The sequence below is a fragment of the Nerophis ophidion genome, linkage group LG10 (genome assembly GCF_033978795.1).
Source record: "Nerophis ophidion isolate RoL-2023_Sa linkage group LG10, RoL_Noph_v1.0, whole genome shotgun sequence".
NCBI classification, from domain to species: Eukaryota; Metazoa; Chordata; class Actinopteri; order Syngnathiformes; family Syngnathidae; genus Nerophis; species Nerophis ophidion.
Window position 1 is genome coordinate 29,738,301 of NC_084620.1, and position 15,339 is coordinate 29,753,639.

Sequence of the window (15,339 nt, forward strand, 5' to 3'; positions counted from 1 at the left end):
CAAATTGCAAAGGATTCAGCAACACAGATGTCCAAAATACTGTATAATTATGCCGTTTAAGCAGACGACATTTAGCTGTGTGTGTGTGCAGCACTCATACTTCCTAAAAACCTGTGACATCTTGCGTACACGTCATCATTACACGACGTTTCCAGGACCAAACTCCCGGGAAATTTAAAATTGTAATTTAGTAAACTAAAAAGGCCGTATTGGCATGTGTTACAATGTTAATATTTCATCATTGATATATAAACTATCAGACTGCGTGGTGGGTAGTAGGCCTTTAATAATACTTTAGAGTGTATGCAACATGGGCTCTGTATGTACCAACTTAATTATGACTACTAGTAAAATATATATTAAAACCTGTGTATATACATTTAAAATCCCAGATACATACTGACTGCTCGGTGAGCACTCTTAATCCACTCTCCCATTGTTCCAAATAAGTCCATCCATCCATCCATTTTCTACCGCTTACCCCCTTCGGGGTCCTCCATTTTCAATTAATCATCCAACCAGCACTTGAAGACCATGTACTTATCGAGCCACACTTTCGACTCTTTTTATAACATTAAGTTGTAATAAAATACAATTGTATTTTATCAATCTTACTTAAGTAAGGTTGATTTACTGTAAATGTATATATGAAGTGAAATATACAAAACAATTTCTGCATTTTAATTTGGAAAATAATTGTATTGAATGTATTTGTAGTTTCCTAATGAAGCCTCAGCTTGACGCTCCTCCACTTACTCCTGCTCCCTCTTGCTGCGGCAACAACAATAGAACAACTCCAAACGCTCCGTTTCGTTTTGTTTATCGTTTACTTGTGAACTTAATCATTCAAGAATGTCAAAAATAACGATGTGGAAGAAACATTGTATAACAGAGTGTAAGAAAGAGTAAGTGTGGCTCCATTCCACCATACCTGACTGCAATTACCCATAATACCCTGCGTCCAAACCTCATTACCACACAGATCCCTCCGCCATAAATGCAATTAAAGAGTTACAGTACTTATTCTTCACTGTATTAAAGCAGTATAAAATAGTATGTTATCAAATTATTCAAACAAATGTATTAATTACAAATAAAGAGTGCCTTATAATTACACTAAGCATGTAAATATACATTTTCATAGTATTCAAAATAAAGTAAATAATCCCCTTTTGGCTGAATAAACATAAAGCACCTTCCATAAAATGTAAATAACTGAAATAGCATTTGGGTTCTTACAGTGATGTCACAACTGCAGAACTGCATTGGAAAAAAAAAAAACATGAAATAAAAACACAGACAACAGGTTGTAGGTTAGCAAATATATTTAAATATAATATTTAATTTCATTGTAGCACAATGACAAAATGGCATTACATTTGACTCTTATTTCAATCATGTCAACAAGCAGCAACTTCACGCTTGTTGGAAATAAACATTTTACTGGAAAAAAAACAACAATCTGGAATGACTTCCTCCTTCAACAGCTTAATGGCATCATGCAAACTCTAGAACCATCAACAGACACGTTCCTCTCATTCTTTGTTAGGAATCCATAGTGTGGAACGCTGTACAACATACACGAACGTCCAACACGTCTCTTAGCCAAACCTCAGTATCTCTCATTAAAAAGTATTCTTACAAGCGGTGACTGTCAACAAAAAACACTTTTGTAACATGTATGGTTTAGTCACAGCACTGCCAGTTAGTCAAACAACATCAGGGCACATAAAAACAACAATATATTGGCATTAAATAAATTAATTCTATCAAATTAATACAGTGGTTGATATTCAAAATACATATTTACATCTTAAAATAAAATGGAAAAGAAACACGTAAAACAGTCTTTAAGCACAAATGACATTTAATCACTAAAATATTCGCCTCTCAGTTTCCATTTGTCAATACCTCTTTTAAGTTGATATGTACTTTGCTGTGGAAAAATCAACACATGACATCATTTCACTGATATGTTGTTCTGCTATGTGCCTCATCGTCGACGTCTGCGTTACCATGGATACCGCAAAGCTGCAGGGGGGCGCGGCAACATCACAAACAAGAGCGGAGAGAGTTTGCAATCTTGTGTGCAAAGAAGAAGAGTGACCGTGCACACGAGGTGTTGCAAAACAGAATCGGAAGTAACAAAAGTCACACTCACACAAAAGGCTGCCTTAAAAAAATCAAAGCATGTACGAGAAATGGAAGGTGAAGTAATAATGACAAAGATGGCCACCACAATCCAAAACTGAAGGCCAAAAGTTTACATGTGAGACACATGCTGCATTCAAGAACATTGGAAAGTCTGACAACTCCAGTCTGCATCTAGGAAATATGCACTGGAAGACTCTCCAAGAGTTCATTTATTTTTAAATGGGATTTTTTTATTGTCAGTAAGTAAGATGTTTCTGAATTACCAACAGGCTCTTGAATGCAGCTGTATGCCACACCCAAGTTAGTATTAATAGTAGTATAGTAGTTTAAAGTGCTATTTGGAACACTGACAGCATGTAAGCAAATAAGCGGGCATGCTCCACTTTTTGGACTGTGGAAGTTTATTAGGGGCATATCACCAAATAGTAAACTCATGCTGAACAAATATAGCAACTTATTTTTCAACCTTAACTGCAATGCAACATGCTGCCCCCTTCCAGGATTCACCAAGATAAGTCAAATGATATGAGGATTTAGCGCATGATCTTATTATGCGAACCTGAACGATCATGCGATCCATGTACAAAATAACACCTACACAATGGCGACAGTGGTGGTGAACAAAAGTTATCATAAATTAGAGGTTGCGAGACTTAACATTCACAACAGCTGATGCACAAAAAAAGGAAAAAGCCTCTACGTGGGGTGGAGCACATTTCACAATAAAAGTCGCTTTAAAATAAAAACATTGGAGGAGATGGGTGGTTATGGGTGGCTGATGGAATACTAAGGCTTTGTCGCAAGGGGGCGGAGACACAGTGTCAATTAGGCTTCAACAGTCTTGCAAGCGTCGGGTTTGTTTGGACTTTTTTGTTTCAATCAAGGTTCCAGCCAACGGCAGGCCCCAGATGACACAAGCAGATGGGAACTTGCACAGGAAAAAGTACAGCTCGGAACCATCTTGAGTCAGCATTCAGAACCTGACCTATGACAGGAACCTCGGTGGTGGGTGACACCACTGAGCACTGACTGCAGAAATAATCATAACATTTTTATTGGTTGCTGATTGGTTATAATTGGTGTGTGTGTGTGTGTGTGTGTGTGTGTGTGTGTAAGGGCACAAGAGCAGGGGTGAGGTTTTAGCAGATTGGAACCGGTCAGTCAGTTGATTGACTGGAGAGGCGGAGTGAAGGAGTCGGTGGGTGTAACAGGTAACGGGCAGCAAACTTCACGCCTTCTTAGGGGGAGGGGCCAATTTGATGATCTCGTCTTCAGATGGCTGGCGGATTATGTCTTTGTAGAGAAGAAACAAAGTAAGAGATTATTAGGAACAACAAATATAGCACAGTTAGAGCCTGATCTACTTTACGTTGGCGTGTATTTAAACATGATCTACTTCAGTGCGCAGAAGATTGCATCTATTAAAGAGGAACATTATCACCAACCTATGTAAGCGTCAATATATACCTTAATGTTGCAGAAAAAAGACCATATGTTTTATTAACCGATTTTCGAACTCTAAAAGGGTGAATTTGGCGATTGAAACGCCTTTCAATTGTTCGCTGTCGGAGCAATGACCTTTCACCCGTGATGTCACAACAGGAAGCAATCCGCCATTTTCTCAAACACATTACACACACCAAGTCAAATCAGCTCTGTTATTTTCCGTTTTTTCGACTGTTTACCGTACCTAGGAGGCATCATGCCTCGTCGGTGTGTTTTCGGAGGGTGTAACAACACGAACAGGGACGGATTCAAGTTTACTTACGTGGAGTGTGCTAATCAGACATATCAAGGGTCACGGCATGCTAATCGATGCTAACATGCTATTTAGGCTAGCTGTATGTACATATTGCATCATTATGCCTCATTTGTAGCTATATTTGCATCCAGCCTTTCCCTCCACCCACATTTAATGCCAAACAAACACATACCAATCGACGGATTCAAGTTGCATCAGTTGTCAAAAGATGCAATTGTTGGTTAGAAGGCGATCGCCGAATTCGTCCTCGTTGCCGTTGTCTGTCGTGATATGGCTCAATAGCTTCAGTTTCTTCTTCAATTTTGTTTTCGCTATCTGCCTCCACACTCCAACCATACGTTTCAATACATGCGTAATCTGTTGAGTCGCTTAAGCCGCTGAAATCATAGTCTGAATCTGAGCTAATGTCGCTATACCATTCTGTTCTATCCGCCATGTTTGTTTGTAGTGGCGTCACGCAGTGACGTCACAGAAAAATGGACGGGAGGATATAGCGATGGTGAAAATCAGGCACTTTGAAGCAGTTTTTCAGGATATTGCGTGATGGGTAAAATTTGGAAAAAAAATTCAAAAAATAAAATAAGCCACTGGGAACTGATTTTTATTGGTTTTAACCCTTCTGAAATTGTGATAATGTTCCCCTTTAACACTGAATACAACTAAATGCGTGCATTCTTAAGAAAGACCCACATTTTTTGAATATAATAAGTCTCTTATTCTTTTTAATAACATTGTTAATTTGAAGCTAACCAATAATAGATAAAAATACTTCTTACCATTAATGCAACTTATTAAACAGGTGCGGTAGAAAAACAGATGGATGGATTAAAATGCATGAGAACGTTTTATATTTTGAACGTTATTTTTAACACTGTAATTACCAGCAGAATTATTCATTACTTATCGTGTTAAGCAATGTCAGCTAAGATTTATCTGAGAGCCAGATGCAGTCATCAAATGAGCCACATCTGGCTCGAGAGGCATAGGTTTCCTACCCTTGCTCTGGTCCAGGGGTCGGGAACCTTTTTGGCTGAGAGAGCCATACAAGCCAAATATTTTTAAAAGTATTTCCGTGAGAGCCATATCATTTTTTTTTTAACACTGAATACAACTATATGCATGCATTTTTAAGAAAGACCAACATTTTTAGAGTATAATAAGTCTCTAAGTTCTTTTTAATAACATTGTTATTCTGAGGCTAACCAAAAATAAATAAAAGACTTCTTACCATTAATGCGACTTCTTGAACAGGTGCAGTAGAAACCGGATGGGTGGATGAAAATGCTTGAGAATGTTTTATATTTTGAACGTTATTTTTGACACTGTGATTACCAGCTGAATTATTCATTACTTATCGTGTTAAGCAATGTCAGCTAAGATTAATCTGAGAGCCAGATGCAGTCATCAAAAGAGCCACATCTGGCTCCAGAGCCAAAGGTTCCCTACCCCTGCTCTCGTCTATAGCATATTGTCCAAGAAATTAGCATAGCATTAAATCAGCATTGAACCTACAGACACACAAAAAGGCCTGTTTCGAATAAGGTTTACTAAAAGTACTTTTGAATGGCCTAAATTCCAACATCTATGCTAGATTTCGGACAACTCACTTTTAATATCTTATTATAGCAGCTCCGATTTGGTGTAAAATATGATAATATGGGACCTTCAACATGCAGCGTACAATGTTATGCTCTTAATGTTTGGCCACAAGAGGGCATATAAAAGCAATGTCCTCAAAGTTTTAACCAGAGGTGTTCTAACTTTCCAAACCAGGGCTGTAATTGGGAATATGGGGGTCCAAAAAAAAAGTTTTTGAATTAATTGAGATTCTTACTTTTAAGGGTTGGAATTGGGGCTTAAATCCGCAAAATGATTCCCGAGCGTGGCCACCGCTGCTGCTCACTGCTCCACTCACCTCCCAGGGGGTGGAACAAGGGGATGGGTCAAATGCAGAGGGTAATTTCACCACACCTAGTGGTACCATATATATATATATATATCTATAAATATATATATATATATATATATATATATATATATATATATATATATATATATATATATATATATATATATATCCATCTTCCTCCGCTTATCTGAGGTCAGGTCGCGGGGGCAGCAACCTAAGCAGGGAAGCCCAGACTTTTCTCTCCCCAGCCACTTCGTCTAGCTCTTCCCGGGGATCCCGAGGCGTTCCCAGGCCAGCCGGGAGACATAGTCTTCCCAACGTGTCCTGGGTCTTCCCCATGGCCTCCTACCGATTGGACGTGCCCTAAACACCTCCCTCAGGAGGCGTTCGGGTGGCATCCTGGCCAGATGCCCGAACCACCTCATCTGGCTCCTCTCCATGTGGAGGAGCTACGGCTTTACTTTGAACTCCTCCCGGATGGCAGAGCTTCTCACCCTATCTCTAAGGGAGAGCCCCGCCACCCGGCGGAGGAAACTCATTTCGGCCGCTTGTACCCGTGATCTTATCCTTTCGGTCATGACCCAAAGCTCATGACCATAGGTGAGTATGGGAACGTAGATGGACCGGTAAATTGAGAGCTTAGCCCTCCGGGTCAGCTCTTTCTTCCCCACAACGGATCGGTACAATGTCCGCCTTACTGAAGACGCCGTACCGATCCACCTGTCGATCTCACGATCCACTCTTCCCCCACTCGTGAACAAGACTCCTAGGTACTTGAACTCTTTCACTTGGGGTAGGATCTCCTCCCCAACCCGGAGATGGCACTCCACAATTTTCCTGGAGAGAACCATGGACTCGGACTTGGAGGTACTGATTTTCATTCCGGTCGCTTCAGACTCAGCTGCGAACCGTTTCAATGCTCTCTGAGCACTCCCCACAGGACTTCCCGAGGGATACAGTGGGGCAAAAAGGTATTTAGTCAGCCACCGATTGTGCAAGATCTCCCACTTAAAATGATGACAGAGGTCTGTAATTTTCATCATAGGTACACTTCAACTGTGAGAGACAGAATGTGAAAAAAAAATCCAGGAATTCCTATTGTAGGAATTTTAAATAATTTATTCGTCAATTATAGTGGAAATTAAGTATTTGGTCAACCATTCAGAGCTCTCACTGATGGAAGTAGGTTTTGGCTCAAAATCTCAAAATACATGGCCCCATTTATTCTTTTCTTAACACGGATCAATTGTCCTGTCCCCTTAGGAGAAAAAAGCCTCAAAGCATGATGTTTCCACCCCCATGCTTCACAGTAGATGTGGTGTTCTTGGGATGCAACTCAGTATTCTTCTTCCTCCAAACACGACGAGTTGAGTTCATACCATCCATCCATTTTCTACACTTATTCCCTTTTGGGGTCGCGAGGAGCGCTGGCGCCTATCTCAGCTACAATCGGGCGGAAGGCGGCATACACCCTGGACAAGTCGCCACCTCATCGCAGGGCCAACACAGATTAGTTCTATTTTGGTTTCATCTGACCACATGACATTCTCCCAATCCTCTGCTGTATCATCCATGTATCCATTTTGGTATAAACTCAACTCGTCATGTTTGGAGGAAGAAGAATACTGAGTTGATCAAATATTTATTCTCCACCATAATTTACAAATACATTCTTTAAAATTCCTACAATGTGAATTCCTTGATTTTTTCTCCACATTCTGTCTCTCACAGTTGAAGTGTACCAATGATGAAAATTACAGACCTCTGTCATCATTTTAAGTGGGAGAACTTGCACAATCGGTGGCTTACTAAATACTTTTTTGCCCCACTGTGTGTGTATATGTATATATATATATATATATATATATATATATATATATATATATATATATACATATATATATATATATATATATATATATATACATATATGTATATGTATATATTTATATATATACACACACACACACATGTATATAGATATAAATATATATATATGGTATATATATATATATCTATATAGATATACATATATATATACGGTATATGTATATATGGTATATATATATATATATATATATATAATTTAAAAAAATCTGCTTTTTTCCAGACATTCAGGCAAATCATATTTTTGATGTAGATGTCCATATCTGCTAAACAGATTTACTTTATAGAAGAGAAGTGTTTGATATTTTTCTTGTTGCCTTATTTCAATTTGAATTCATTAAATGCTTGGGTAGAATTGTATTAAACAAAACCGGTTTTCTTTTAAGTGATTTAAAAATGTATCACAGCTCTTATCTATTTATCTGCTTTATTTGCTTTTGAATCTATTAAATGTTTGAGTAGAACCAGTTGTATTTTACATAATATAGACATTTATGAGAGCTGTTATTAAAATGAATGTAGTTAATCATAGAACTGGAACCAAATGTTAATAAAAAAAGCATTGATTTTGAATCGAGAATTGTTTTGAATTGAGAATTGATACTGATTCGCTACACGAATCGTGTTGTGCCCAAAATTGACACCCCTTGTATTAAAAATCAGAGTGAGACATCCAGTGATAAATCCTGTCTGACCTTTGTACTTCTTAGCCGAGGGGATGCGTGTCAGCTTGGTGTCTATCTCGTCGTCCTCGGAAATCTTCAGCACAGTAGTGCGGTACTCGATGACACGAGTCAGCAGGTCGGGCCGCCGCGATATCTCAAAGATATGTTCGATGTAGGACAGGTTGTCTGTGGGAAAGTCCCGCAGAGGTCAGAGGTCAAAGCGGCGTGATTGGATGGATGCAATTGTGTGTCTCACCCTGGGCCAGCTTGTCGTTTTTCTCCAGGTAGCTGAACCATTCCTTGGAGGACGTGATGACGTTGCTCTGGTCTTCTGGGATGTCTTCCTTGCAGGCAGACTTCAGCTGTTCCAGGTCCTCGTTGGTGATGTTTTCAGACAGGTCGCTGAGCAGAGAGCTGTACTCCGCCGCCATCTTCTGGACAACGCAACACAACACAACACAACATTTGGTTTAAAATAGAGCCGCAAACATACAAGGCATCATGGGTGCCAGTTGGCCAACAATGTGACCTACATAGCACAGCTGCAGTTGCGTTGCTTTGCCAGAAGAGGACACCAAATAATTGGATTTCACCTTACAATAGAAGTAAATAAAGATGCATGTGGAGCAATAACAATACTACCATATATGTAGGGGTGTAAAAAAAAAAATTAAAATAAATAAAATACATATACAGTTTTTTGACTGAATCGCGACTCTTACTTGAAACGATTTTATATACATGTATATAAAATCCATCCATCCATCCATCCATCCATCCATCCATCCATCCATCCATCCATCCATCCATCCATCCATCTTCTTCCGCTTATCCAAGGTTGGGTCGCGAGGCCATCAGCCTAAGCAGGGAAGCCCAGACTTCCCTCTCCCCAACCACTTCGTCCAGCTCCTCCCCCGGTGGCGACTTGTCCAGGGTGTGCACCGCCTTCCGCCTGATTGGAGCTGAGATAGGAACCAGCGCCCCCCGCGAGCCCAAAGGGAATAAGCGGTAGGAAATGGATGGATGGATGTTTGGCCACAAGAGGGCAGATAATAGCAGTGAATAAACAGAATAGACCTGAGGTGTCCTAACATTCCAAACCTAGGCTCTATTTTGTATGGTGGTAAATTTTTTTTTTTTTTTTCAAATGAATCGCGCTTTTTACTTGTAATGATTCCTATTTGATTAAAAAAAACAAAAAAAAAACTATTTGAAATATAAATATATTACATTTTTTTAGTCTGTCCTGTCCAGCCACACAGGCAAACCATAATGTTGATGTAGATGTCCATAGCTGCTGTACAGATTTACTTTGGAAAAGAAAAGTGTTGGGTACTTCTCTTGTTGCCTTATTTGCAATTAACTTCATTAAATGTTTGGGTAGAATTTTATTAAACAAAACCAGTTTTCTTTCAAGTAATTCAGAAATGTATCACAGCTCTTATCTAATTCATGGAGAAATTTAGTTAATCATAGAACTGCCACTTAATGTTATTAAAAAGTATTGATTCTGAATCAAGAATTGTTTTGAAACGAGATCAAGAATCGACTGAGTCAATTCATTATCCCCAAGAATCGAATCGAATTGTGTGTGGCCAAAAGATTCACGGTGCTACTTTTATGTATGCGATGTGAAATAAATAATTTTTGTATAGCATTTTTTCTCTAGTGACTTAAATCGCTTTACATTGAGAAACCCCTTTGCACCAGTGTGGGTGGAAATGGAAACCCATCCATCCATCCAGCTTCTTCCGCTTATCCGAGGTCGGGTCGCGGGGGCAGCAGCCTAAGCAGGGAAGCCCAGACTTCCCTTTCCCCAGCCATTTTGTCCAGCTCTTCCCTGGGGATCCCGAGGCGTTCCCAGGCCAGCCGGGACACATAGTCTTCCCAACGTGTCCTGGGTCTTCCCCGTGGCCTCCTACCGGTTGGACGTGCCCTAAACACCTCCCTAGAGAGGCATTCGGATGGCATCCTGATCAGATGCCCGAACCACCTCATCTGGCTCCTCTCGATGTGGAGGAGCAACGTCTTTGCTTTGAACTCCTCCCGGATGGCAGAGCTTCTCACCCTATCTCTAAGGGAGAGTCCCGCCACCCGACGGAGGAAACTAATTTCGTCCGCTTGTACCCGTGATCTTGTCCTTTCGGTCATGACCCAAAGCTCATGACCATAGGTGAGGGTGGGAACGTAGATCGACCGGTAATATGGGGGTTTTGCCTTCCGGCTCAGCTCCTTCTTCACCACAACGGATCGATACAACGTCCGCATTACTGAAGACACCGCACTGATCCGCCTGTCGATCTCATGATCCACTATTCCTTCACTCGTGAACAAGACTCCTAGGTACTTGAACTCCTCCACTTGGGGCAGGGTCTCCTCCCCAACCCGGATATGGCACTCCACCCTTTTCCGGGCGAGAACCATGGACTCGGACTCGGAGGTGCTGATTCTCATTCCGGAAATGGGAGCAATGTAGGTAAAGTGTATTTTCCAAGGACACAACAGCAGTGATTAAGATGGCCAAAGCTGGATTCGAACCAGGTGCCCTCAAGAAAACTATTTTAAATTTGGATTATGTAAAAAAATTACACCCATGATGACAAAATATTTTTTTTAAACACTGAATTATGTGTCTGTTCTGAGCTGCACAACAATGACAAGGCACTTTTCCTCTGACAGTGTGTGTGTGTGTGTGCTCACTCTGCACTACAATGGATCAGCGTTGCTTTTGTGCACATTTGGGGCACAAGGAGAGGACAACAATGAACAGAGTAAATCGAAGCACCACAAGGCAGTGCATTTAGAAAATGCAATTATGGTACAAGAGGCAGACACCCCCACCCCAGGGCAGGCCGCACCCCCGCACCTCAATCGGGGACGAGCGTGACACTGCGTCCACACATAAGCGAGCTAGTGTGCTTTACACTCCCATGCACACAAACACACTTTTGTCTACTCTGTGCGTGCAAAGATGCATGCACTTAAAGCACACACTTAGCAATGAAGGAGCATAGCTTAGGTAGACAAAATATATTAAAAAAAATAGGAACAGGTTTTTGCATTATTATGAGTTAAACCACTTTCTAATATTAAAAAATGGGTATTCAACATAAAAATATTCCATAGTTTATTTTATTTTTATTGTTGTGTTTTAAAATCAAGTGTGGTATGAAGTTCGACTTAATTCTATATTAATTTATTTATAATTAGTAATACTATTCGAACAATTTAGATACAATATTAAAGTCACTATGTTATTAGTTTACATACTTACTCAGACAGGAGGTTATGTCAAATTTTGTCTGCTTGTTTGTTATGTAGTAAGCAGCATAACTCAAACAGTTTTGGATGAATTTGAATGAAACTTTCAGGAAATGTAAGGAATGGGATAAAAAGATGTCTGAATCCTTTCTCCCATGTTACTTTATTGAACTTCTCTACACGTGTGTTTATGCCAGCAGACCCCACCTCTACACACAGAGACAGGGAGTGCACGACTGATTAAAGAGTTCAATACGTTTACTCTTTCTGCTAGTGTACAAACACGCCCAGTTGATGAGACTGATGCAAAGAGTGAACCCTCTCTTAGCCGGTTTGGAAGTGTTAGACAAAGAAAACAAACAACCACAAGCGTGGCAATTTTTTCTATTTATCCTTTGATTAATAACCACCACCGGGAGGTGGTGCCTCTTTCTGTCTGGCACTCAACGAGGGTGGACGCTCCCCTTTCCTCTCCCTTATCTCTCCTGCTTACTTCTTTGTTTTGTCTTGTCTTAACTTTCTTGTTGCCTCTTTTTGCACTGCTCTCCAAATCTAAACATTGGAACTATTTAACTGGCCTCAGCAAAATTGACAAGATCTTGGGTTTGGGGGAACCTGCTGTCGTGACAAAGCGGTTGTTGCTGGACACACAACGGACTCTTGGGAGAAGAAGGAGGGCTGCGTGCCTGGCGACCCTTTTCTGTCGAGGACGCGGGAAGAACTGTGGATTACATCGGACTGTTTACCCCACAGTTTTTGAGGACCAGTCATAGACAATTTTAGAGTGAAAAGCAAATTTTATTTTCACTTGCATACAAATCATTTTAACTTGGATTATTTCCCTGGCTTTGAGACTCTCCCAAAGATCACTGCAGGATGACACAACAAACTCCCTTTTTAGTCTCTCATGGACACACACCTGTTGTTGTGAACTTTGGACTAGCGACGGCAAATACATCAAGGCCGCGGAACAGAGACGCACTATGGGCTTATACACACACACACACACACACACACACACACACACACATCCACAAAAAAAAATATTCGCCACACATACACCCTCCTGTCCCCCAATCCAACGCCTTCGACGCAATCTCGTAGGGGTTATGAATGGATGGTCAGCGCCTGAGAGCTGTAGCCTACCACCATGACCTTGAACTACCTTCCCTCGGTTGCTAAATATCTCGAGATGTATGTTGTAATATGTATATGTGCTTTGCTAAGGAGGTTTTTTCCCACTCCGAACTGGGCCCCCTTAGGAGCCCAGTCTGGATTGTATTTTTTTACTCATCCTTCCCCAGCGTTTACCTTTTTCCCATCTTTTACGGGGCGCCTTATGGCGACCCATCAGCTTTCTTGTTCTGTAACCCTGTACACTGTTTGTTTGTCTAATGTTAAACAGGTTTGTGCTGAAAACAAAGTTTCGTTGTACTTGGTGCAATGACAAAGACCTACCTACCTACCTTAGGAACGTGGTCAGCAACAATGCTCAAAACATTATGGCCGGATTTTAACTAAACTTACAGGAAATATCAGAAGTGGGATGAGGTACAAGTGATTAGATGTTGGGAGTGCTCCTAACCACTGTCTGGATTTACATTTTTTTTAATAGGATTCTTTGCTATGGGAGATCAGGCTTGGCAGAGGTCTGCATTCTCCGAGTGCTTCTCTCGTTGCCCCATCTTATGCTTTAACATGATATTCAACTTTGTTGCACACAATTATTATTTAAAAAATTTCAACATTTTATTTCATTCAATAATAAACAATAATAAGTACTCTACTTCAATTCCAACACTGATGACCAACAAGTCCATTCACACTGGCGTTAGTAACCATGGAGACCAGGCCTGGCATTGCTTTGAGGCCCCGGAGACTGTTACCTAGCAACAGTCAGGGCAGAGTTCCCACCCCTTTCAGAATAAAAGCCCACACCGCACTAGGCTGTGCGTGGATATCAGGCTTCAGTTGTCACCATGGCAACTGAATCACAGCTAAAAAAAAAACATTTTCTGATGGAGGGAAGAAGGAGACAATGGCGTCTTTTGTAACTTGGCAATCTGACAGGATGCTATTTTTGTCTCTGATCACATGCGTTGCCGTGGCAGCCATTAAGGATGTGAGTGACATACTCATCTCAGGTCAAAGCTAGCTTAAACTGAAGCAAATAAATAACTTTTTGAGAGCAGATGTTACATTTGGCAAAGGCACATTAATTTTATGCTGCCATCTGCTGTGTGCAAAAGCCCGGCGTCCTGCGCTCTACTAGTTCAACTCGCGCCAACATTATATTATTTTGTCTGAGGTTACCATCACAACGCTTCCCCTTTAACACTCTTTGTTATGACAACACTTTCTTCCTCACCAGGGGCAACTATGGGAGTACACATGTGCCAAAAGGTCAATACGGCCATTGCACGGTGAAGAGTGGGACAGGTGAAAGGGATTATTAGACGCGGAGGTCCACCGTGTCGTCCAAAGAGGCGACAAGGGCTGCCAGCGCCTATCAGCTCAAAAGGCGGCAGAAAGCGAGAAAGGAAGAAGCGCTAATCTGTGTAGGAGAATGTAGGCCAATGGCCCACTTCTCATGGTGGAGAAAGCAAGAGTTGCACACATCTGTGCCATGAAAAATGGCTTTTTTGCTCCTTTGATGGACCTGTTTTCACAATACTTTTGTATAAATTATATTATTTATATACTATATGTATATATATATATATATATATATATATATATATATATGAATGAGAGAGAGAGAGAGAGAGAGAGAGAGAGAGAGAGAGAGAGAGAGAGAGAGAGAGAGGTGATGTTAGGATTAGAAAATGAGGATTAAAAAGCTTTTTGAGGGCACACACTCATCTCCAGTCATTGTCCTATCAACATGAACGTACGAAGTGGCCATCACCATGGCAACAAAAATAGACTCATGTCTCTTTCTGGGCCACAAAGGCAGTGGCGGGCTGTGCGTCCTTCAGTGATGTCCGACTTCAATGATTACCTCTCAATTTACCATAATTGATGTCACCACATGACCATTGCTGGAGAAATACTATACAGGAACACAGTTACGCACCACTGAGCATTGAAACACATCAACAGTGCACAAAACGAGTTATTTCCTGGCGCATTTAAAAATCTATTAAAACGCTTTGGCAATTAAAACATACTGTATACTGTAAATTTCTCTGCTTGGCTTATGGTCAATAAAGTTTGATTCAAAGTACACACTTCTCAAATATATATTAACTGCCCTGACCACATGATGGCAACAAACACACATGTAACAATGTTAATTAAATGACAAGCATGACACACTTTAACAACAAGAGTTTACAAATTTTAGTTGTAACAGAACATCTTCTGTCAAAAACTTGCGATCTGATTGGCTTTCACAACTGTCTATTAACTCTATGTGTTCTCATATTCATCCGCTAACGGTCCCGATGAGTATCCAATCACAGGACGCGTAAATGTCACGTTCAACGAGAGGCCATGGAGAAGGCCTTACTGACAACGACGCGCGATCTGATTGGCTATCGCAACTGTCTATCAACTGTATGTCCCTGTTCACTTACAGTGCACAGACGACCACATTGTTGATTTTGAAGGTGTCTGGCAGATTTTGTACTGCATGGTAACATAAGATAGCTGAATTCTGATTGGATACAAACTAAAACTTAAAACAACAGCACTTGAAC

General features: G+C 40.7%; 1 protein-coding gene across 3 annotated transcripts in view; it reads right to left on the reverse strand.

Moving 5' to 3' along the window:
* Nucleotides 1–1,307: 1,307 nt before the first annotated feature.
* Nucleotides 1,308–15,339, reverse strand: part of LOC133560637 (astrocytic phosphoprotein PEA-15) — a 44,479-nt gene continuing 30,447 nt past the window's right edge. For 2 of the 3 annotated variants that reach the window (XM_061913393.1, XM_061913392.1), the window contains exons 2-4: nt 8,634–8,811; nt 8,408–8,563; nt 1,308–3,447 (exon numbers count right to left, since the gene is read on the reverse strand). In XM_061913393.1, the coding sequence (XP_061769377.1) occupies nt 3,383–3,447; nt 8,408–8,563; nt 8,634–8,808 (396 nt within the window). In that variant the 5' untranslated portion in view covers nt 8,809–8,811 and the 3' untranslated portion in view covers nt 1,308–3,382. The remainder of the gene's footprint in view (nt 3,448–8,407; nt 8,564–8,633; nt 8,812–15,339) is intronic. The other variant, XM_061913394.1, reaches the window with a different exon arrangement.